The 26,054-nt window shown below is 41.7% G+C and overlaps 1 protein-coding gene across 3 annotated transcripts in view; it reads left to right on the top strand.

Moving 5' to 3' along the window:
* LOC110952429 (protein shisa-8) overlaps positions 1-25,104 on the top strand; it is a 166,575-nt gene extending 141,471 nt beyond the window's left edge. For all 3 annotated transcript variants that reach the window (XM_051942378.1, XM_051942370.1, XM_051942373.1), the window contains one exon: positions 19,545-25,104. In XM_051942378.1, the coding sequence (XP_051798338.1) occupies positions 19,545-20,047 (503 nt within the window). In that variant the 3' untranslated portion in view covers positions 20,048-25,104. The remainder of the gene's footprint in view (positions 1-19,544) is intronic.
* Positions 25,105-26,054: the final 950 nt, after the last annotated feature.

Consider the following 26,054-nt stretch of genomic DNA (forward strand, 5'->3'; position numbering starts at 1 on the left):
TTTTATTAGCGAAGCTAATGCTAACTGTAGCCTACTGGATATTAAAATTTTAAATCTGATATCGATATATCAGAAACAATCCTGTATTCACAAAATCACAATTCCGTACAATTAAATCGCATTCTGGGGAAACTGCTAGATTACACGTGTTTCCATTGTTTCACAAATGGATTTTAAATCCGTATATCTCTTAGTTTTATAGCCAACTAGTCATGATGATAGCTTACATGGTTTAATCCCCATATAAGCCATCACTGTGGTAGACCAAGAAACAGAGGAAAAGCTTTAAAAATGTAATGAAAAGGTCGTATTTTAAGCCAAAGGACAAAATTTTCCTTTACCTAACCCTCCTTACAGTGAGTCATATTGTGTTGGTCCCTGAACCAGACACTATTCCTCAAACATCAAATATGAGAAAATATGTTTGTTTTATGATACGTTTCTTTCACAGCATTTAGGAACAGGTTAACTTTTGGTTAATCGGCTCTTTTAAGGGCATCATTTTCCGAAGATCAGATTTCATTTGATGTTACAGACAGAGGGTTAGATATGGGAATTATTGTCTATATTTGTGTCCCATTTATGAAAGCTGTTCATTCAATAAGGAGCACCACTTTGTCCAGTATCTGTTTTGTTTGAATTGAATGCTTTCATGCCATGTGCCCAGATGCTGCCTCGCATCACTAACAACCAGGAGTTAGAGCTGTATTCAGATGCAGAAAGTGGTGGCCTTGATTAATCTGTGATCAGCCAATGTGGTCCTGTAATATTGGACAGATATATCTGTTGGAGAGTAATGCTGCTAATGCTAGTGTTAGCCTACAAGTCCTGGTATAAGGACTGGTATATCCCCACTAAATATGTGGTTAAAGAGGACATGAAGGTAGTTGGTGTGAGAGAAGAGGATGCAAAAGACAGGGTTAGATGGAGGCAATTGATTCGCTGTGGCGGCCCCTGAAGGGAAAAGCCGAAAGGAAAAGAAGCTATCCCCACTAAATATAAACTCTACAGTGGAGGTAGTCAGGAACAAGGCCTTGTTTTGTAAAAAAAAACCTTGTAAAAATATAATAATTTGCAATGGCATTGCTTTGGAAAAGGTCAGTATAATGTAGCACCTTCCAAACTGTGAACATGTGGAGAAACCTACATGAAACCCTAACACTAACCAAACCAGTAATTTAAGTGCTCCATTGAATTACAAAACTGTTTTTACCATGAAACTAAAGTTGTAGAAATTATAGCCATAACTTGTAGCCATCAAGATATATTTAATGCTTTTTGAAGTTTTCAGAAATAAGCTAGAATTTGATGGAAGACTTGGAACAGAACTGCAAGGATCTGCAGTTAGGACAGAAAGTAGGGGAAACTGAGGCCAGCAGAATATAGTGTGACTGAGGAGAAGAGGAGCAGGAAAGAGACAATCTCATCTCATTATTCTGCTCAGTGACTGAGAAACAAAGGCCGACTGCAGCAGCAGCAAACCCCCAACCACTCAACAATGTGTGTCAGCCGCATTTCACAGAAAAATACTTCAAAGTAACAAATCCCTCACACATTGAGGTGCAATATGCTCCTCTCTCGCCTGTATTGAGTTCAGTCTCTGTTTGATGCCACACAGGAGCGCCTTTGTGCTCTCCTGTTTGCTATCTGCTCTGTTTTTGTCTCAGACCCTCGGTACAGTTCTCTCTGCCGTCAGGGATGCTCATCCTCCGACGTTATGGCCCAGATATCGAGTTACAAAGCAATCGGCCAATGTGGTGATGATTCATTCTAGTGCATCATTCTAATGATGCACTAACAGCTAGCACAGCTAGCACAGCACATGTGTGACCTCTAACATTACGGCTCTGTCAGTGCTTTCTCCAGCTGCAGATATTTTCTAGATCATGTCTGCATTTTGTATTTAATGAAGCATTAAACTTGGATCTGACTTCCAGCTTCATCCTGCTGCTTATGTAAAGTACAAGAACTAGGGAGATAAATATACTGTGAAAACACTTGCATGTTTCATCATATTGTCATCATAATATCTTGTCAGAACAAATTTGTCAGAGTAAAGTTGTTTTAATTTGCTTTTCTAATTCAGTTCCCCCCAACTCAGTGGATTGGATGCAAAATTTAAGGAAGTCGGAGTCGGACACATTGGGAAATCTGTTGTTTTGACAACGTACCTAAAGTCGGAACAGATTCTCGTGTGTTTCAATAAATGCAGCTTAGTTTAGCTTTAGAGCTGCAGGTTGAAGGGATTTGTTTCATCTGATAGAGCCGGGCTGTAAGAGAGGTAAGCATCTTCTCATTTAAAGCTAGAGTAGGCAGGATCACAGAAGCAGAACACATGAACGCACAGCTGCAGGACCAATCCATGAGAGAAAGCATTAAACCTGCCTCGTGTTTAATCAGCTGTAACCACAAACCCTCATGTCACTGAAAGACAATTGCCTGTTTCCCATAAAAACACTCCGGGGCGTCTCTTTGACTCCTACAGCTGCCGTTAGGTATCAGAATCCATGTTGGTATTGATCTCTTGCTTTATTAAAGCTTTCTTTGGTCGTAGCTTTTTTTACTTCTGTCATTCTTACTCTGTATAGCTTTGCAAGACATTTAGGTTAAAACTGAAGCATTTAACTGCCATCTGCCTGCCTGCTAGCTTTAGCAATGAGGCCAGTTAGTCTTGTAGACAGTAGTGACATGCAGATTGTACAGACTGGATGATTGGATGCTACCTGCAGCAGTTAGACAGGCCATCCAATCATTTCATGTGTCTACAACTACCACAGTTCTTTTTATCATGAAACCTGCACTTGATTTAGATAGATAGATAGATAGATAGATAGATAGATAGATAGATAGATAGATAGATAGATAGATAGATTAAACCTTTATTAATCCCACAGCTGGGAAATTTACAGTGTACAGCAGCAAATATAACAACAGTTTGAATAAAGAGAGCAACACACATTGTACACGGTGCATAGATTAAAAAAAAATTTTTTCCTTCTAGAAGAAAAAAGCTAGCCTAGCCGCGCTAGACAACCCACGGCAACGAATTTAATTCTCTGCCAGGGTGGGTCTAGTTACCCTCCATAAGGCTCGAGGTTGGATTCTCCTAAAACTGGTCGGACCAATCACCATGAAGTGTAGAGTCAGAAGGCGGGCGTAACTAAGTGACGACAGAGGCGCGACGATTCTGACAGAAACAACCAGCGCACAATAAACAGTTATCTTTCGACTTGGCTTTGGCCACAGCCCTTAAAGGTTTGAAGCTAAAATTCAACTTGAAAGATAAACAAAGGACGGCACTGAAGTGTTTCATTGAGAAGAAAGACGTATTTGGACTTATGCCGACGGGATATGGAAAATCCTTAATATACCAGTTGGCTCCGCTGGTTGGGAAGCTAATGGGACTTAGCAACAAGCCGCCGGCGCTCTAGGAACTACGTCAGCCTATTCGTTGCACTGATTGGTTGTATACCTACCCAATTGTTGCAGAGTGATTTGAAAGACAACCTTTTAGCCCGCCTCCCTCCCTGTTGAGTGGTCCTAGACCCTTGTGCCTTCAGAACATGGGTCTAGCGCAGCTAGGCTAGAAAAAAGCAGTATTTACAGCAAAATTTCTATGAAATTGCACAGCATCATTATTTACATTTTTTATTGCACAGTTTGTAAATGGGTGAACAGAAACTACTGGGAGCAGGCTTGATTGTGTGACTGCAGCAGGAAGGAAGGACCTGCAGTATCTCTCCTTTAGACGCCGCGGGTGAAGCAGTCTGTCACTGAAGGAGCTGCCCACTGATCTTACTGTTTCCTGCAGCGGGTGGGAGGTGTCCTCCATGATAGACAACAGCTTTGTCATCATCCTCCTGTCTCCCCCCACCTCCACAGGATCAAGGGGGCAGCCCAGGACAGAACTGGCTTTCTTTACCAGTTTGTTTAGTCTCCTCCTGTCTGCAGCCGTGATGCTGCTGCTCCAGCAGACCGCTCCATACATGATGGCTGATGCCACCACAGAGTCATAAAAGGTCTTCAGAAGTGCTCCCTGCACCCCGAAGGACCTCAGTTTTCTGAGCAGTGGAGTCTGCTCTGACCTTTCTTGTAAAGTGCGCTGGTGTTAGTAGTCCAGTCCAGGTTCTTGTTTAAGTGAACACCCAGGTACCTGTAGGAGTCCACAATCTCAATGTCTGTTCTCTGGATGTTCACTGGTGTAGGAGAAGTGTGTCTGTTCCTGCTAAAGTCCACCACCAGTTCTTTGGTTTTCACCACATTGATCTGGAGGCAGTTCAGCAGGCATCAGTCCACAAAGTCCTGGTTAAGTTCTCTGTACTCCTCCTCATCTCCGTCCGTCCATCCGTGTTCCGTGTCTTTGTTTTTACAAAACAAAGACATTAATTATCTGCGTTAGAATTTTTAGCCAATCATGGGATCATGGGAATTTTTAACTCGTCTGTATCTACATAAACTTACGTCTGATTATTTGTTTATATCTGCTGTCCTGCAGAAATGTCAGATATTCCACTATGATGCAGGAACATTGTTCTCATTTATTCGCTGTAAATTCACATTTTCTCACTGGTCTGAAGTGACTAAGCTTCAGAGAAGTCTTTATCACGGTGCTCCTTCATAGCACAGAGGGGCGGCATGGCTCATTGGGTAGAGTTGCCGTCTTATAACTAGAAGGTTGCCGGTTCGATCCTTGGCCCGTTGTGCTCATGTCGAGGTGTCTCTGAGCAAGACACCTAACCCCTAATTGCTCCTGATGGGTTGTGGTTAGCACCTTGCATGGCAGCTCCCGCCATCAATGTGTGTGTGAATGGGTAAATGTGATATATCATGTAAAGTGCTATATAAATAAAACCATTTAGCTAAACTTCACAGTACTCTTACCAACATAGACAAAGCGTACTGACCAGAATACTGACTCTGGTCAGTATTAAACAGCAGGAAGAGGCTTCCCCTGGTGGTAAAACCAGACACTACAGGTAATCTGCATTAGTGCAAATGTGTATTATCTAGGAAAATGGTTTAGTTATCAGTAAGTACAAAAAGTTAAATGATTAGAATCACACCAGGAGAAAAAAAACAACAAACTCTCCTACTTCTACTTTCAATCTGCCAAACTACTTTTACAGTCGTCTCCGCCTGAGTTGTTCCGCTGTAGGAAACTAAAGCAGAGAGTACTATCATCTCACCAACCAATCATCTTTTCACACATGCTTATCACTTCCCTCGCTGGGCTGTAAACAAGCCACCGGATGCTGCACACTTCCTTCCTGTGTGGACAAAGTCATGGCTAGGACACAGCTTGGACGGGATAGTTGGAGGTTTTCTAGGTGAAGCAGCAGGTAGCTGCTTTGAAATCTTCATTAACATATTCAGAGTTATACAGCAGACAACGGCTGTTGTTTGTCTCTGAAAAATTTGTCCTGCAGAGTAAGATAGAAGGGAGGTGAAGAGTACAAAAGGAAGTAGTGAACACAAAAGGGAATTCAGATCTATATTGAAAGGTCAGAACAGGTCAGACTTGTCAGGAAACTCTGTGACGGTGAACCTGTGCCAGGTGTAACAGTAGGAGTCTGGCCCAAGCAGCTGATACATCTGTCGTAATTCTAGTTGTGAAGGGAGGAGAGGTGAATTGGAAAGGAGAAAATGGAGCATGAAGATTCTAAAGGTTAGACAAGGAGAAAGTGAAGGAGAGGAGGAAGACATAACCTCAGAAATAGAATCCTGGAAACAGTAGTTCTCAAATAATATTACAAATAATAATAATCCAAATAGTATTTTTTTTCTACAATGTATGAAATCACAGTGTCTTATTGTATTTAAATCTGCAAAAACAAAACAGATATTTGCTGTTATTTTCACCATTTCTTTGGTTTCTGAACATTATAGTATTCTTACCATTGTAATTTATTCCTCTGGGTGGGGAGGGGGAGGGGTGGGGTGGTGGGGAGGGGGGTGGGTGGGGGGTGGGGTGCCCTGGATCTTGGGCTGCGGCGGGGGCGCCGGCCCATGCCGGGTGGCCGTCTGGAGTGGCTGGTTCCCCTGGCGATGTTGACCCTCTGCCTGGGGGGGCGGGGGTTGCCTCTTTGGCGCCCGGGGTCCTGTGCTGGGTCCGCCCTGGGCCTCCGGCCCCTGGTGGGGTCGGCGACCGCCGATCTTGGTCGCCTGGGGCCCGGCCCTGCTGGGCGCTGGAGGTCCTGGCCGGGTTCTCCCTCTGCCCCCTTCCGGGCCGGTCCGTGGTCGTCCTCGTGGTTTGGTGGCTCAGATCTCTGCTCTGGGATTGCTGCCGGCTCGCCTGGGTCTTGTGGGCTCTCGGGCCGCTTCTGGCCTTCACGGAGGTCAGAGGTCATAGTTGCATGATCACAGTCACAATTGCACCGTACTCTGCATGTGGACATAGCAACCATGTTGTCTTGGGGGGTGTTAAGTTTGTCCTGGTGCCAGAATATCAAAAGACATGTTTCCTCAGTTTGTTTGTTTAACATAGATGATCTGAATAATTACTAGCTGTGTTTCCTAACAAAACCCGTAGGATGCGTTCCGGTGTGTCTTTGTTAAGGTGTACTAGCTTGTTATCTGTTGTGTCGGTTTCAATTGAAAGATAATTGTATTCTTGCACTTTTCCTTTTCTCTTCACTATCCCCTCTTGTTGTTTATTTTCTCCTTTTCTCGTTTCTTTCTTCCTGCCTTTCCCCTGTCAGGTCCGGCAAATTTATGTATATTTAACTAATCAACAAGTATTCAATCTAAATAAATTACTGTACAGTATCAAGGGGAGTCTTATACTTACGAACTCCCCTTGGAAAAGCAAACTTGTATGGCACAATGCAGCAGCCAGATCCTCATTCTGCCTGCTCTGTTGCCGGACAGGACACAAAAAATAAATAAAAATTTATTCCTCTGGCACCTTTTGTGAGATTTTCGCCATTTTTATTACCAGTGAGTTCACAGAACAAGTTGTTTATTCTTTAAAAAGAATAGACAATACTGGTTGCTATAGCTCAACCAAAGTTAGTCTCCAGAAGGTGGGGGGATTTTTTCAAAGGGTGTGAAAGTGTGTTTTCCAGAACTGCAGAATTTTTGGGGGGAGTACAATATTGTGGGGGGAATATAATATTTTGGGGGGAATATAATATTTCGTTTTGATTACCCCTCCTTTTTTTCCAGTTTCTAGCAGAATGTAGCATTTCTACTGTCTGGGAACTTGTTTTAAAAAGACACAGCATGCGATGAATAGGGTTAGAGGCTTAGATTTAATTGGGCTGCTGGTCATGTTGTAATTTTCAGTCTGTGCTTCAGGACACGTAACAGGTGAAAAAAAGATCTGGAGGTTTTTAAGATACACGACCTGGTGTTATCTCAAAATGTAGCCTTTAAGATGAATCCGTTTCTCTGGTTCAAAGTTTTTTTTATGTCTTGCATTTCAGGATAGAATTCAGTGATCAGTGGAGAACCTGCAGAGACTAATGAGGAAAAGCACAGCAATGCTGCTCGAGAATCTTTTTTTCACTACTGTTTTTATGAGCTGGAGATTTTAGCAAGAACATGAGAACATCTAAATGTTCTGCAATTTTTCAGGGTGTGTGTTTTCTTGCATGCTGAGATGTTCTGCTGGAGGTGTTTTTTCTTTTGTATCTTGTTCATTTTGTACCTCCTAAACTCAGCTGGACTTCCTTGTTGTCTTGCAATGAAAGATACCAAAGTTTCCAAAATTATCACGTCGGTCTCAGCGACAACAACAGGTAAAGGAAGGAGCATTTCATAGAGCAAAGGATAGACGTTTAAATATTTCCTTTATTGTAAGACATCACAAAGCTGCAGAAGAGCGGTTAAACACAAATGGAAAACATGCAACAACAACAAAGAGAAACAGGGCCAGGGTTAGCCTTTCTACTTTCTAGAAAGGATCAAAGGATGGACATCAGCAGATGCTCTGCATTTATCTGACAAATATAATTGGCGGGGTCACTGCATGCAGCTCTTTCATCCCTCTATTGTGCCTCCCTGTAACTTTGGAAAATAAATAATCAGCAAGCTATTTAATTAAAATGTATTTTATTTTAGTTTGTTAGTTTTTAAAATTAAATTCTAAATTTGAAGATTATGGTGATCTTGTAACATCAAAATAAAACGTCTTAATTTTTTGTATGTCAAAATATGCGTCCCAGCCGTCAATCTCCAACACTCACCGGCCTGCGGGTATTCATTTGGAGTCCTGTTGATCTTTGGATTCCAGTGTTTTCTCTACATTCATTCAGCAGCAGCGGGCCACCATTCCTAAATCCTAGCCGTCGCTCCTTCAAATTTCTTTCTTTTTTTATTGTCGCAAATACACCACCGCCGCACGTCTCCGCCTTCACAGCAGAGTCCTGCATTGTGTCGGGTACTCGTGAGTACTAAGGTAAACTACGGATAATTGTCTTGCTCAGTATTTTTGTTTGTTTTGTTAGTTTGAGATATTTATTTCGAATATGTAAACACAAGTATCAGGTGAGCAAAGAATGGATATTAAATATCCATATATATATATATATATATATATATATGTACTGTATATGCATACATATACCTACCAACATATCTATACATACATACATACCCAAGACTCATATACATACATATCCATACACATGCATACAAAACAATTTCATAAAGCAGAAGAATTTACATATTCGAAAAGGAGTGAGAAGAAGTGAGAAAACACTTATTTAGTCCCAGCCCTTTTCCATAAACTATTTATTGATAATTTCCAGCTTCCTAAAATTTAATTATATAACATTCAATTTATATTTATATGTGTAAGATACGATAAAGTATTATATTATCCATATTAATCTCAATAAATATATACACATATATCCATTTTTATATAAATATACACACGTGGACAAAATTGTTGGTACCCCTCAGTTAAAGAAGGAAAAACCCACAATTCTCACTGAAATCACTTGAAACTCACAAAAGTAACAATAAATAAAAATTTATTGAAAATTAAATAATCAAAAACAGCCATTACTTTTGAATTGTTGATTAACATAATTATTTAAAAAAACAAACTAATGAAATAGGGCTGGACAAAAATGATGGTACCCATAACTTAATATTTTGTTGCACAACCTTTTGAGGCAATCACTGCAATTAAACGATTTCTGTATTTGTCAATGAGCGTTCTGCAGCTGTCAACAGGTATTTTGGCCCACTCCTCATGAGCAAACAGCTCCAGTTGTCTCAGGTTTGATGGGTGTCTTCTCCAAATGGCATGTTTCAGCTCCTTCCACATATGTTCAATGGGATTCAGATCTGGGCTCATAGAAGGCCACTTTAGAATAGTCCAACGCTTTTCTCTCAGCCATTCTTGGCTGTTTTTGGCTGTGTGTTTTGGATCGTTGTCCTGTTGGAAGACCCATGACCTGCGACTGAGACCAAGCTTTCTGACACTAGGCAGCACATTTCTCTCCAGAATGCCTTGATAGTCTTCAGATTTCATCGTACCTTGCACACTTTCAAGACACCCTGTGCCAGATGCAGCAAAGCAGCCCCAAAACATTACTGAGCCTCCTCCATGTTTCACCGTAGGGACAGTGTTCTTTTCTTCGTATGCTTGGTTTTTGAGTCTATGAACATAGAGTTGATGTGCCTTACCAAAAAGCTCCAGTTTGGTCTCATCTGTCCAAAGGACATTCTCCCAGAAGCTTTGTGGCTTGTCAACATGCATTTTTGCAAATTCCAGTCTGGCTTTTTTATGAGTTTTTTTCAGCAGTGGTGTCCTCCTTGGTCGTCTCCCATGAAGTCCACTTTGGCTCAAACAACGACGAATGGTGCGATCTGACACTGATGTACCTTGGCCTTGGAGTTCACCTTTAATTTCTTTGGAGGTTGCTCTGGGCTCTTTGGATACAATTCCAACGATCCGTCTCTTCAATTTGTCATCAATTTTCCTCTTGCGGCCACGTCCAGGGAGGTTGGCTACTGTCTCGTGGGTCTTGAACTTCTGAATAATATGAGCCACTGTTGTCACAGGAACTTCAAGCTGTTTAGAGATGGTCTTATAGCCTTTACCTTTAAGATGTTTGTCTATCATTTTTTTTCGGATGTCCTGGGACAATTCTCTCCTTCGCTTTCTGTTGTCCATGTTCAGTGTGGTACACACCTTTTCACCAAACAGCAGGGTGACTACTTGTCTCCCTTTAAATAGGCAGACTGACTGATTATGAGTTTGGAAACACCTGTGTTGTCAATTAAATGACACACCTGAGTTAATCATGTCACTCTGGTCAAATAGTTTTCAATCTTTTATAGAGGTACCATCATTTTTGTCCAGGCCTGTTTCTTTAGTTTGTTTTTTTAAATAATTATGTTAATCAACAATTCAAAAGTAATGGCTGTTTTTGATTATTTAATTTTCAATAAATTTTTATTTATTGTTACTTTTGTGAGTTTCAAGTGATTTCAGTGAGAATTGTGGGTTTTTCCTTCTTTAACTGAGGGGTACCAACAATTTTGTCCACGTGTGTACATACACACGTTTACATATATTCATACATACACACATATACACACATACATACACCTATCTACATATACGCATTCATACACACATATGTACATACACATACATACATACATATATACATACATGCACATACCCTCATACTAAAGAGAACAAATGGTAAAAAATGGTTGTATTTATATAGCGCTTTTATCCAAAGTGCTTTACATGATACATCACATTCACCCATTCACACACTGATGGTGGAAGCTGCCATGCATGGTGCTAACCATGACCCATCAGGAGCAATTCGGGGTTAGGTGTCTTGCTCAGGGACACCTCGACATGAGCACGACGGGCCGGGGGATCAAACCGCAACCCTCCGGTTGCGAGATGGCCACTCTACCCACTGAGCTATGAACAGAAATAGAACTAATCAGTAATTCATCCTTAGTTACCAATTAAGTAATTAACAACATAAACCATAACTCCTGTAAACACCTGGCATCAGTCAAGCCCCCTCTTCCTCCTTGTATTGTGCAAAGATCATGTTTTTGTACTGTTTTTTAAACTGGTTTATACTTGTACATTGCTTCAACTCCACATTCATACTGTTCCACAGTCTGACTCCACAGACTGAAACACAGTGGTTCGGGCACTACACGTTTTGAAGTTGCATTTTCCTCTTAAATCATATCTCCCTTCTCGACCACTAATTTTTTTTTTGAATATTTCCTGGTAGTATTTTATTTTGGGCATTATACATTATTTGTGCTGTGTGATGTCCCACCAAATCTGTGATTTTGAATAATTTTGACTGTAAGAATAAGGAGTTGGTGTGCTCCAGATACCCAACCTTGTGAATTGTCCTTAATGCCCTTTTTTGGAGAATGAATAATGAATGTAACAAACTCTACACAGTAGTTTAAGTATGGTAAGACTAGTGAACAGTAAAGAATGTGGAGTGACTTCTGATCCAGCACCTGTTTTGCTTTGTATAACACCGAGATACTTTTTGACATTTTGTTGTGTACATATTTAATATGTGATTTCCAGTTAATCCTTTCATCTATTGTTACCCCAAGGAATTTATGCTGAGAAACTCTTTCTATTTGCACTCTGTCTAACTCGATTTGTACATGTGAATTTATTCTGCAGTTACTAAATATCAGTACTTTTGTCTTATTTAAATTTATCAATAATTCAATTCAGTTCAATTAAAAAAAAATTATTTCATCAAGGATGTGTAGCACAGAAATACACATTTATGATCTTCAGATGTACAATCATACACACGTTATGCCATACACACCCCTGCTCGAAAAGGAGCAGGCTGAAGAAAATCTTATATTTCCTGCCCCTTATCAACTAAAGATAGCCTTGTTAGATGGTTCACACAGCTAAGTAAACATATTCAGGCAATCCACACAAAATACATTCAAAGATAATAAAAAACGAAGAAAACACACACACACACACACACACAAAAAAAACCCTTCCACATCCTTCCATGAAATACAAAACAAACACAACACGTACAACTGTGCAGCTTACAAAACTGTACAGGACATCTTTTCTTTCCTGAATCATAGGAACCTGCCCTGAATGAATAGCCCAAATTTAGGCACAAAATAAAACCCAAAACAAGTCAAACAAAACACCTATGCTCTTGCATATAATTTCATTGTTCTATCTTTAAAGACTGTCTATAGATAAAATATATTTGTACAATCCTTCATCATAAAGAGAGTTCCAGAGTTTCACACCCACTACTGACACACACATCCGTTTTAATGTGGTCCGTGCATATGGCTGTTCAAAGTGACCTTTCCTTCTATGCTCAAGCTCCTCTGAAGTACAGACAAATAAGTTTTGTATTGCTATTGGTAAAACTTTGTTTTTAACTTTGAACATAACTAATAATGTATGTAACTGAAGTAATTCCTGCCACTTCAGTAGTCTAGAATCAAAAAAGAGCGTATTTGTGTGCTCCTGATAATCTGCTCTATGAATAATCCTGATGGCTCTCTTCTGTAGAAAGTACAGTGGTTTTGTGTTACTTCTATAAGTGTTTCCCCAAACTTCCACACAATAACTAATATAGGGCAATATAAGTGCACAATACAGTGTCCTCATTGTCCTAAAATCTAATATGTGCTTTACCTTATTTAAAATAAAAAAATACTTTTTGACATTTTTTTCCTTACATGTGCAATGTGGGCTTTCCAAGTTAGACCATCATCCAATATTACTCCCAAAAAGTGGAGTTCATTGACCCTTCCTATTTTAATTCCATCTATGGACAATACAACATTTTCTTCCTTTTTTTTCCTCTTGCCAAAAATCATAAATTTTGTCTTGTTTACATTTAATGATAATTTATTGTCTTCAAACCATGTCTTAATTTTAACCAGTTCCTGTTCAACAATGTTTGTCAAAGCTTTTATATCATATCCAGAAATATATAAATTGGTGTCATCAGCAAATAAAACAAATTTCAATAACTTTGACACCTCACATATATCATTAACATAAAGAATAAACAATTTTGGTCCCAACACAGAACCCTGCGGGATTCCACAAACAATCGTCCTGTGTTCAGATTTACTACCACCAATCTCCACAAACTGTTCTCTATCTTGCCAATAGCTCCTCATCCAATCTAATACTATCCCTCTCACACCAAATGTTTCCAACTTTAACAATAATATGGAATGGTCTATTGTATCAAATGTATCAAATTGGTTTCTATCAAACCATATTTTTAATATTCTCATTTCTGCAGTAATATCTGCTAATAATGTATCTAAATTTCCGCTCTTATTTTGACGTGTCACTCCACCGGATGTGCTGCTGGGGTTTTCCCCTGGCTGGGACATGAGAGCGCAAAGTTGATGCAGAGGAGATGGAGAAGCAACGCCTGTAGTTTCACATCATTTTTTACTCAAGAATGGCAAGTCTGTATATTAAAGCTCCACTCCAAGAAAGACACGTCTGTCTTTGAGTCAAAAGTACTCATGAGTACTAAGGTTACTCGCAAGAACACAGCTCGATGTCACCTCCAGCATCCAGGCAGCAGGTCAGAGAGTTAGAGGAGTGCCATCTTGGAAAACAGGGCAGCGACTTACCGGAGAAAAGTTATTAGCTTAAGATAAATAGATTTTACAAGTTAAATAGACATTCCCAAAATATTGATTTCCAGCTAACATTACGTAACATATGAGGTCCAGGAGCAAAAATAACATTAACCAAGTAAGATAAATATTTAAAAATATTTAAAAAATGAATCTATATAGATTCATTTTTTAAATTGTGTCCTACCACAAAGGAAGTGCTAGTTAGTACAACTAAATTTAACTAGTTCTCTTTACTTGTTTTTTTTAAGTGCAACCGGTTTGCACGCTTTTTTAAAGTAATGATAACTAATTGGATTTTTACAGTGTATCTAATTAGAGGCTTTGTAATTAATTAATTAATCACAACTGATTAACAAGGGCATAGAGGTAAAAAGGTGATATATGCAGTGTTGTCTTGATTTTAAATGCCAAAAGGATTTTGCGGCTCCCGGTGTTTTCTGTGGGAAACGGGTCAAAATGGTTCTTTGAGTGTTAAAGTTTGCTGACCCCATATTTAAAACATAAAACCAGGCTTGGTGCCAGGGGCTGTAATATTAAATGTGGATTACATACCAAAAATATTCTGACCATATATGTACCGGTAGATACATATGCCGTTATCACAATGGCAGCATATTAATGCGCACTTTACAGAGCTATAATAAATGAGCACACATAATGAAATGGCATTAAAAATAGACCAAACAGAATACAGTATGTTGTCAGTGTCTGAAATCCTTTGCAGGCTGCAGCTTATGCAGTTATAATGCAGTGGCCCAGATTGGGCCCACGGGCCTCGCTTCAGGCTGATGCTGGATAGCGAGTAAAAAGCTGATGTTGTTGAAGAGCATAAAATAAAAAGATACAGTGCATCTAACAGTGTCTCTTGTATCACTGTGTTAGAGTGAGAAAGAGAAGGAACAGATGGAGAGGATGGTGAGCCGTCACACAGGACCCTGCTGTCAGGTGCTCCTGCTGGCAACATGTGTGGAAGCACTAAGATGGACAGCAACAGCAGTTGTGAGAAGGAAGCATGTGTTTAATTCATTGTTTCTGCACCGTCCCAGATTTTCCCCACTCTGTCCAGAGATTTGGACCCATATTTCTGTCAAGTAAAGCTTGGTTGTTGCTAAAGTGTATTATTACAGTGTATTATTACACCAAGAAACATGAATACTGTGATTGCACCCAGTGAACAGAAGAGTTACAGAAACAAAACGAATCAGATTCAGAACATTTACGTGAAACACTGGATACTACAACTACAGCACAATGTGGACTGTGTTCTGCCAAAACCGTGTGATGCACAGCTTATTCCCTTTTCAGCAAAGAATGTATGCAAATGTTTACACACATGTACATATGAACACAAATGCACACTAATCAACAGTTCAATTCAGTTTTATTTATATCAGGTCAAATCGTCTCAAGACGCTTTCCAGAACCCATATGAACCTCCAGAGCCAGTGGCAGACACAGTGGCAAGAAAACACCCTTTAACAGGAAGAGACCTGGAACAGAACCTGGATCTTTATGTGGGGAACCATCTGCTGGTGGAGGAATGGGAGAAGATTGAAGATGTTTATTTGTCACAAACACAATTATAGATAGCATAATTATTATATAGTGAATTGTGCACGTCCAAGAGGAACACTCCAGCTGACCCCCTCATGGTCACCCGAGTCAGCCCTGACTATCAGCTTTATCAAAGAGCAAAGTTTTAAGCCCGGACTTAAAAATAGAGAGGGTGTCTGCCTCCAGAACCCGAACTGGGAGCTGGTTCCACAGGAGAGGAGCTGATAACTGAAGGCTCTGCCTCCCATTCTACTTTTAGAAATTCTAGGAACAACAAGTAAGCCTGCAGTCTAAGAGCCAAGAGTTCTACTAGGATAATATGGTACTATCGGATAGCATATTATGATCACATTAGGTGATGGAGATCAGTTGTTACGACCTTTATATGTCAGAAGAAGTACTTTAAATTCTATTCTAGATTTAACAGGAGCTTCCTGTTGGAATTATAGCAGCATACAGCATAGGCGAAATATGATCTCTCTTGCTGACTCCCGTCAGTACCCTGGCTGCAGCATTTTGGATCAGCTGTAGATGTTTCAGAGAACTATTGGGACATCCTGATATTAAGGAATTACACTATTCAAGCCTAGTTGGATGTCTGTGTAGGTTCTCATTCATCCAGTTCATGGTTATCCAGAGTTGTTTAAATCAATCCACTGGACTTTAAGAGCCTAGCTGACCAGTCACTTATGGCATGGACTAGTTTTTCTGCATCGCTCTGAGACAGGATGTTCCTGATTTTTACAATATTTCTCAGGTGAAAAAAAGTCCTACAGATTAGTTTTATGGGTGAGTTAAAGGACATGTCCTGATCAAAGACCAGTACTACTGTGAGAGTAGTACTGGTCTTTGACCCTACCCTACTGAAGGCCAATGTAATGCCATCCAGTATGACTTTCAAAGCATATAGTTTGAAAGTGAGTTTCTGAGATGTTTGGGGCCAAATACAATGACTTCAGTGTGGTCTGAATGAAGTCAGACATTGCAGGGCGGCATGGCTCAGTGGGTAGAGTGACTGTCTTGTAACTGGAAGGTTGCCGGTTCAATCCTCGGCCTGTTGAGGTCATGTTGAGGTGTCCCTGAGCAAGACACCGAATCCCTAATTGCTCCTGGTGGGTCGTGGTTGGCGCCTTGCATGGCAGCTTCTGCCGTGAATGGGTGAATGTGATGTATCATGTAAAGCACTTTGGATAAAAGCACTATATAAATAGAACTATTTTGATCACAGGTCATCCAGGTCTTTATGTCCTTAAGACAGTCTTGCAGTCTGACAAGCTGATTAGTTTCATCTGAAACTGAGCAGACATGTTGACTGACCGTCGTCAACGTGTCCGCGTCCTGCAAAACTGCTCTACTTTTGCCTACACCAGTTTCCTTGTTACTTATCTGTCCCTCTCTGGTATCTCTGGAAGGTTACCAGCATGACATGTTGACTGAGGAGGGATGTTTGCTGTGAACCCTAACCCTAACCCTAACCAGAATGAAGGAGCCTTTTTTTTTTTTTTAATTTGATGGTGCATTGAGAAAAGCAGGAGTGTGCTTAAATCCTTAGGCCAGCATGGAGAGTTTTTCTGAGGGAGTGAATGATTTCCTGCAACTGCCTCCTTCCTCAGCAGCTGCTGCTGAAGCTGTTGGGGTCTGTTTTTTCACAATAGACCCACATATAAAGCGTTCAGTAAGCAATTACAGGACTGTGATAGTGTTGGACAGTTTCCTGACTTGTGAATGGTAGACTTCATCTGTAGGTGCTTTTCTGGAAATGCAAACGTAAAAAAAGTTTTCTCACGTATATTGGCTGGAATTTATTATTAGAATCGACGGCTTCTGTGAGCAGAAAACCGGTCTGGCAAAATCTCAAACAGTCAGCCACTTTCATTGATGCTACTTTCTGAAAATGAAATTCAACTCATCATCCATCCTCTGACCACACTATGGGCATTCCAATTTTAATGTTTGCTTCGTAATAACAGTAAGATCATACACACAGGTGTGCATTTCTTTGTTTAAGGCTTAGTATTAACCTTAATCCGCTTGCCTGATAATGTTGTGTTGTTGTTGTATGGAGAAGACAACTGAAAAAGACACGAAACCCAGGAGAAAGACTGATTCAGAGTAATGAAAGCAGTAATGAAAGCTCTAGTAATATAAACATCAGACAGTTATCTTCTGTTATTTCTCTCCAGGAAAAAAATAATAACTGCTTGGACCAGTAAACAGGGCCAAGCAAACAAGGTTGTTAAGATCTCCAGGGCAGAGAGTGGACGAAGGGTGGTTGGCAGTACTGATGACCAAACAGCAGAGTTGAGTTCCACTCGGGGACCTCGCACTAATCTGACTCGACGTGCAGAACCCGCTCTATTTTTGCTCCTTACTAATCACCCCTTTTACTCGCCACTCACTCATAGCAGTAATTTTTTGCATTTTCATCATCTGGTTGTATTCTTATTTGCTGGTGCTACTTGCATTTTCACTCCATGGTCAGTGCAAATGTCAGTTCAATATGTAAGTTCAAGTAAATCATCTAATGGACACACATGCACGTCCACTTGGGACAGAACTTGTTTATTTAATGCTTACCTGAATATGTTTGTCAATGTTCTGTGCATTTCTGTTTAACCTGAACCACAAGCAGTGACTTACCAAGTTCAGAATTTGTCTCTATATCTTTGATGCTGCTCACATTTATCTGAAAGTTGATTAGATCACAAGTATTCATTTTAAAAACCACAAGTCTTGAGTTTTAAAATCTGTTTGTGAGCTTAAATTATTGAACAGAAGTTTAACTGGAAGAAGGTTACTCCTGAAACTGTCTAGAGAGAAAACACTTCTTACAGGTGGAACAACAGAAGCACTTGAACAAATGGTAAATGTGTTATATGTATATATAGCACTTTACTATCCCTGCAAGGTACCCAAAGCGCTTTACAAGATACATCACATTCACCCATTGATGGCGGAAGCTGCCATGCAAGGCGCTAACCACAACCCATCAGGAGTTCGGTGTCTTGCTCAGGAACACCTAGACATGAGCACGACTGGATGAGGATCGAACCAGCGACCCTTTGGTTGCAAGACGGCCGCTCTACCGACTGAGCCATGCCGCCCCACAAGAAGTGGGTTCAAGTGCAGTCTTGAGCAAGTAGGCTAACCCTAACCCTAATCTTGAACAAGAAGTTTCAAGACTGCACTTGAACTTCTTGTTCATTTGGTGCATTTGGTGACAATCCCCTTGGAGATAGTCTACCTGTGCACCAGTACACTGCTCCCAGTGCTCCTGCCACATTTAGATCGCTGCCCCAGAAGTCCTTCTCTTATCACCCGCTAGTGACCTCAAACTTATGCAGAGATCAAGTACTAACTAGCTTTAACTAACTTGAACTAGCTTCCATGTCAAAGATCATGAGTAGTGATGTCAGGTGGGATTACAGCTGTGACGCAGAGACCAGTGGACTGAAATCTGACTGCAGAAGATGCATCAGGTCACCAGCACGCTAGAAGACTGCTCGTCATGAGTTCTCCTTCATTAATTCATCACCACAGATAAAAGGGTTAGGGTTACAAATACTCTAAGCTCTCTTTCAGTTTAAACACCTTCAAACTGTTTGTGTTGATCACAATCGATGCAACTCTGAATTGATTTTTGATCATTTGATTTCCTTAAAGTATTGAGATTTATAAACTGGACCGGATATAAATGTGTTCACTAGCCCCTTGGATTTTGTAAGTCTACTGGTGCACCAATACACAAGTAGACTACCACATTTGCTCTTACCACATTAGGAATATATCCTGGAAGCGGCAACAAGAACCATCTGCTTCACTGTGTCAAAACAACAACCCTTTATGTTTCAAGATTAAATTAAGGAAATCATTTTAAGGTCACAAGCCTTACGTGTGTGTTCCAAAGTGATGCGTGTTTTAGCATTAACTCCCAGCATTTAGCTTCTGGATGGTTGTTCTCATCCAGACTCCAGCTGCAGAGAACAGCCAAACTTTATTTGACATGTTGTCCAGTCACTCACAAAATGTATTTGCTACCTGTGTTGGGGTTAGGGTTAGGGTTTTTCTTCATCTCTGAAAATGGTGATGAAGAAAAATTCTCACATTGTAGAGCTCAGTTGAACAAAGCACAGATGACTTTAGTAATACAGAATGACATTAATTTTGCTTTACCCAAGTTTTATTTTGGGCAATGCTGAACCATTAAAAAGTCTGATGTGATACCGATCCTTCGAACTGATTTGTATCGACTGTTTGACTGTTCACCTCTATTACAGTAAGAACAGTACTTATTAAGACTATTATAATGACCACATAATAACCATGTCTCTTGTGTCTTGCTGTCCCCCCTCTCTCCATTCGTCCAGACACAAGCGCAAGAGACTACTACAAGAGCTACCCAATGGTGGATTACACCCATCGCCAGTCTCCTCCCACTTTCCAGCCAATCAACTTCCACCCCAAGGACAAGCCTTTCCTCCCACCACCTGACATCCATGCACCACTGGCCATCACCATCAACGCCTCCCAGATCCCCAAGCCTAAGATCTCCAAGACCAACACCCACCCACTCACCTCCAGCTCGGCCTTCAAGGCATGGGACCCAAGTAAGAGCCACATCCAGCACCCGGTGGCCTCCCACATGAGCCTCGGGCAGCAGCATCACCCCATCCAGCAGCAACAGCAACAGCAGCACCAGCCGCTGCACCAGCAGAACAGCCGGCGCCAGGCCTACTCCAACAAGAGGCAGTTCAGCATCGAGACGCTGCCGGAGCTCTTCTCACAGCCGCTGGGTTACGGCCACTCACCACACATGCACCCGAAGCACAAGGGACTGGCCACCAACAGCAAGACAGAGGTCACTGTGTGATAAAGGGAACAAACGGCATGAATGGAAAAACAACAAACAAAAAAAACTGGTGGAGTTGAAGGAAAAATGCTTTGATATCTTTTCTATATCCACAGCTACAATGGCGTGAGGCGGCAAGCAAATATCGTATCTGGAATTTTTTTAGACAAACAATAATAATAATGTGAGTGACCGCTATCAGAAACCCACCCTAATCCAGCTCATCGGCAGCCACAGATGAGCTGTGAAGGTGGTGGTTTGGAAGGTGTTGGCTGTGACTCTTTGAACCCAGCAGCTCTTCTAAATAATTGAGTGGCCTCTTGGTGTGCTGGCACAGCTCTCTCCTCCGTCTCCTCTCAACCCCCTGGCACCTTGATGGCATTCTGCTGCTCTGTAGTGCCACTCCACCACGTTCAAATGTTCAAATCCCAACACAAAGGTTCTATTTACCCCACCAACTAGCCCTATTCTGAGACTGTCAGAAAGGCTGGTGGGGGGAGGGTTTCCACCAAGACTTTGGCTTCCCATCAGCAGATGCAATGCCATTGTGTTGTCAGCATCCATTGCCCTGCGGCCCTCCAAAGAGTGAGATATCAGCCGGGCAAGTCATACCAGAGATGAGGGCAGGGTAGCGTGGGAGGGATGGAGGGATTCATCTCAGTCCAAGGGCAAATGAGATGAGAACCACACACACACACACACACACACACACACACACACGTGTGTATGTGTTGCTATCATTGTGGGGACATACCATTGACTCCCATTCATATCTAACCCCTAACCCTAAACCCAACCAAACCCTAACCCTGACCAAAACAATGGCTAACCCTAAAGAAACATTTTTGCACTTTTAATTTTTTCAGTAACAACAACATGGCCAAGAAAACACTGTTTAAACTTGAGGTCCCCACAAGTGACATAGTTTTCGGTTTTCCTACAGTTGTGGGGACATTGGGTCCCCACAATATAGCAAAAACATGGGCACACACACACACACACACACACACACACACACACACACACACACACACACACACACACACACACACACACACACACACACACACACACACACACACACACACTTGTCAAAATTTCCAGAAGGTTCCCAGCAGTGTCAACCCCACCACTTCACCCCCTCTGAGACACAAACAAATGCACACACTTCTCCACACACCCATCCAACAAAACTGGGCAGATGAACAAGCAAGCTCTCTCACTGTTTGTAGTTATAGCTTGTTGGACAGCAGATTTCAGTCACAGTCTCTCCCTGTAACTATGGATGTTTAACTGGTTAACTGCTTCACATAAAATAGCTCCTGTATCCAATAACAAGGTCATCACGAAGTCACCTCATTCTCTGCAGAATTGTGTACATCCGCTTTGCTATTTTTGGCCCCATACATTTGGGATAACTGGTTTTCATGAGTACATGCTAATCAGTTTTTGGTTACAGGAAGAGATAGCAGTGGTGGATTCAGGAACACCTTACCTCAATCTCAGTTGTGTTTACTGCTGCAAAGCCAACAAAATCTGAAAGGCTGACGCCACGTGTCGGTGCACTGCAATTTACTTAACACTCCAGCACTAAAAGTGAATGAAAGCAAGCACTTAAACAAAGAGCAGTGTAACCCAGCACCCGGTGGCCTGGTCAGCTCTCTCATGCTGACAGAGATATTGCCGCAAGTGTTTTTGGTGGCACAATGGTCGAATTTCAAATGTCGAAAATGGGCACAAAATAACGGTCATTCAGAAGAAAGTACAACGTAATGCACTCTCATTGCAACCAATTGTAACCCTAGTTACTGATTTCAGTGGTATTTACTTTGACAGTTAGGGTGGGGACAGACTATCTTGATGATAGTTCTGTTGTTCTCTGATCTCTTTGTGCTGGAGGTGTGACCAGCCAGTTCAAAGATGAAACTGCAAAGTTGCCTAATTTGCGTGTTGTTTTTTCACCGCTTGTCATGAACAAGATGAGATCTGAGTGCTGCAAAATAAATACGAGAAGTTCTAAAGAGTTGCATGTGGTCACCAGGGACAGCTTTACCCCTGCTCTTGATTCAATATCTCCAAAATGCAGCCCAACAGTTGCACAACTGTACACCTGCTCGACTTGAGATGTGCAGGTGTGCAGGGTTTGGAGTTGCTTAGAGGAATATTCCAGTTTATCTTCCATGTTAGCGGCATTCTCCTGCACTTTTTCAACGATCCAGTCCATATCACCATGATTAACCATCTAAAGTGTCTCACAGTTGTTGGCATAATAATCTTCCAATAAGTATCTTCTTATTGTAAGCATTATAGCCTTCCATTTGTTTGTATTTTTCTTGCTTTCAGCCCTGAGAGCCAACTGAGAATACACTGCACTGCATGCATTCCTCCATACTGCACAGTACAGAACAGTCAGCGTGGCGCACTGATTGAATTCATATTCATGTGTTATCATGAGGACAGCAGCTTTGCCGCAGTGCATATGCCTGGCACATTCTACAGCACATCAGGCAGGTGGTGGAAGCTCATCAAACAGCAGTGCTTTCCAGTTGCATACTATTTAGCACTTTCTCTAAGTCCCCACCGCTCTCACTCTCTTTCTGTCTTTCCATCTGTCTCTCTTTCACTTTCTAGCAGTGAAAGAGCACTTTCTAGCACTTTCTTCCACCGCCTGACCTCCCCTCTGTCCATCCATATCTGTGAGGTTTTTGAAGACTGACTTCTCCAGATTTACTCCGTGATAGCACCCACACAAACTTGACTGCATTCATACCAGCATCCACCAACACTGTCTGTAACATGAAAGCGACATAAAAATTCATATCTAGAGATTTTCTGGCGTTTTTTACGTGAATGATTCAGATTCGTTGATTAGCAGAAATGCTAGTCAACCAAATCCCAGCCAAACCCTAATCCTATAGCTCTTATTCTCGCATGCTGTGGGTTATGGTTAGCTAACAGCTAACAGCTAACACTGCGACGGCTGAGGGTTAGGGTTATGGGAAAAACCTGTTAGGCAAGCTGTTGTGCAGTGCTGCGGGGAGCAGCAGAGGATGGGGAGAGTGCTGGCGACTGCATGAGTGCAGATGCAGTGAATATGCATCAAACGCATCTGCGCTCATGCAGTCGCCTTCGTGGCTTCCCTGTCTCTTTGACTTTTATCCCCATGAGGGATGAGACCTACCATGAGACTATCTTGATGGTTAGCCTAAGCCTAGATCTCTGGCCTTTAAAAGCATTACCAAAATATTCTGTGGGGTCTGTCCTTAATCACTCGGAATGCATTAGAGGTTGGGAACAAACGAGGAATGACAGCGAGTAAACAAGCAATATGCGTCAGTAAAGCAATAAGCGCTCAACCGTCCTCTCCCTATCCCTATCTTCTCTCTGTCTGTCTGTGTGGAGCCCTCCTTAGAGTTTAGGGGTGGATGCTAATGAGGCTGTTGAAACCGAAGGGAGAGACGAGCAAACAAGCAGGACTGTGCAGAGGGGGGCTTGAGAGAAGCTGAAGGAGATGAGACGAGAAAAGAGGAATGGGGTTGCATGGACACAGCTGATACAGCGATGGTCGTTCATTCTGGGTTTTATCTCTAAACAACCAGCTTTCAAAAGCATCATGTGGCTGTAGATGGGAAGTTCTCCAATTCACACAGCACCGGGAGGTGGCAGAAGTGCACTGTACGGCAGCTGACGCTGACAAGCAGCCTTGTGGGGCGAACACAACAACAACAACAACAACAACAACAACAACAACAACAACACTGGCTAGAGTCAGTAGACACAGACTAAAACTTCCTCATATTCTGTTGACTGACAGAGTCAAAGCGAGCACTGTGATTGGCTGATGCCTTCATCAGAGGTGCCACAATCACTCCCTGGAAAACAGAACGTCATCGTTGATGTTGAGGATGAACATCATCTAACTGAAAACAGCTGCGGTGAAGCTGAATAAATGTGACTGAAAAGGCCTCTGATGAGCCACAGTTTTGCCTCTGTTGTAGACACTTGAACACATGCACAAACACACATGAAACAGTCACAGAGGTATAAGACTAATTCTATCCTACGTACAATGTCCACAGCATTGTGGTGTGAAACAGGACCAAAAGCCTTGGATCAGGAGAAACTGAGTACACCTAACTGATGCTTTCCAAAACAGTGAGAATGCTGAGACTGTTTCAGATCATCAGCTTAGAGTGCGTTTTACTCAATCTCTCCTGATGAACAACAGACTATGGCGTCGCTCGCTCATCTCAGAGCTAACTGACTGTTGTATGTAAAACTTCCTCTCTATAAAATACACAATGCAAGTATTCTACAACAGGTTATCTGAATGCAACCTGGTAGACATACTTGGGCTCCATGATCCCTAGCAATATATAGATTATGGTGTATGGTTCAATTGTTTCTTTGTTTTCTGTCAGTTTTTGTACGGTGTTTTACAGAGGATTGTGCTCAGTAGAAAAAATTAATTTGACCAATGGAAACTTAAAAGTGCTTCCAGATTTTAGACTCATGGCTGGCTGTGCACCCTTCAACCCTAACCCTATCCCATCATTTCAAGTCACATTGCAAGTCACCTGTTTGAAGCTTGTGATCTTGGTATACATGTCGTGGAAACACAAAGATTTTAAAGATATTGCATTGTATCCAAGTGCTTTGCCAACACGTTAGCTGAAAGAATCAGTGATTTCTTGTACAGTTTTTGCATCTGCAAAATGAAATAATAATTGTGATTATTTGTCATGCGTTGTTTCATGATAATTTGTATTAGGCAGCAATAGGCTGTCTTGGATTGCTATGTACTACTTGTACTACTTGTGTATGCTGTACCATTTGTCTGCTGTGAAATTTGTTGACTACTCAGCTTATATAAGGGCTTTTTATAGATGTAAAAGCAGACTGGGCAATCTGATGTCACTCAAGACAAATTTCTCAAGAGTTTTGTTTTTATGTTTGAAGAGAATTTATGAACAGAATTTTCATGCATACAAAATAAAGTTTTAACTAACTGAAATGTCTATAGGCACTCATACTACATTGGCCCATGTGTCCTGTTTGAATAAATCTTTCAAGAAATATATCAGAGTTAGTCGTCATACCTGTGTGTGTGTGTGTGTGTGTGTGTGTGTGTGTGTGTGTGTGTGTGTGTGTGTGTGTGTGTGTGTGTGTCGACTGTTTAGTCTATTGTGCCTCAAAATGGTCCCACTTGCGCTGTTTACCACAAAAAGGAAGAGTGAGGGTGAGGCTTAGGTAACACTAAGCTAACCTTGTCTTAGATTGAGTCTGTGGACCATAAAAAGCTGCATCCAGCAGGCAGTTAGCTTAGGGTCATGGGTTACCATGTTACAGTAGGTAGTGTGTCCTATTCCAGCGTTAGTAAAATCTACCTACCTGAAGTAGGTAGGTAATGTGCTGTAGTCCTATCTCAAAAACAATCATCACCATGTCATGATTCGATCACCACAGTTATCTTGACTTCATTTTTTGAGACATCAGGTGCATAGATAGAGGGTTCTCACTGATAGCGTGTCAGCCGGCAGATTTTGACAGCCGACAGATTTGTGACATGCCCAGTGGAGTCGCCAGGTCAGCCAGGCCAACCAGGCCAACCACGCCCATGCCGTAATGGCATGTCGTGGTGAGCCCAACAGACCCCACCATCCCACCTGAGCAACCTGCAACCCTCAGCGTCCAATTTCTTGGATTAAGGTAATAGGATGTCCATTGGGGCTAGGTGTCGGAGAGCATTAACCCTAACCTCCTCGTCCCTGTTCATGGCCCTCTCCACCCGCTTCCTGATCTCTATAGCCTCCTTAATCCAGCGTTAGTTAGGGTTAGGGTTCCACAGTCCACAGACGGGACGGGTTGGCAGCCATGATTCGAGATTTTCCTGTAGTGCTTGCTGATGCTTTGGAGCTTTGCTGGTGAGTCGTGCTGCCTTTTCCTTTTCGCATTGCTTCTGATCTTCTTTTTTTGTTCTCCCTGTCTCCCCAATGCCTGTGTTATTGCAAGAGTTGCACGAATGCCA

This window comes from Acanthochromis polyacanthus, chromosome 2, assembly GCF_021347895.1.
Source record: "Acanthochromis polyacanthus isolate Apoly-LR-REF ecotype Palm Island chromosome 2, KAUST_Apoly_ChrSc, whole genome shotgun sequence".
NCBI classification, from domain to species: domain Eukaryota; kingdom Metazoa; phylum Chordata; class Actinopteri; family Pomacentridae; genus Acanthochromis; species Acanthochromis polyacanthus.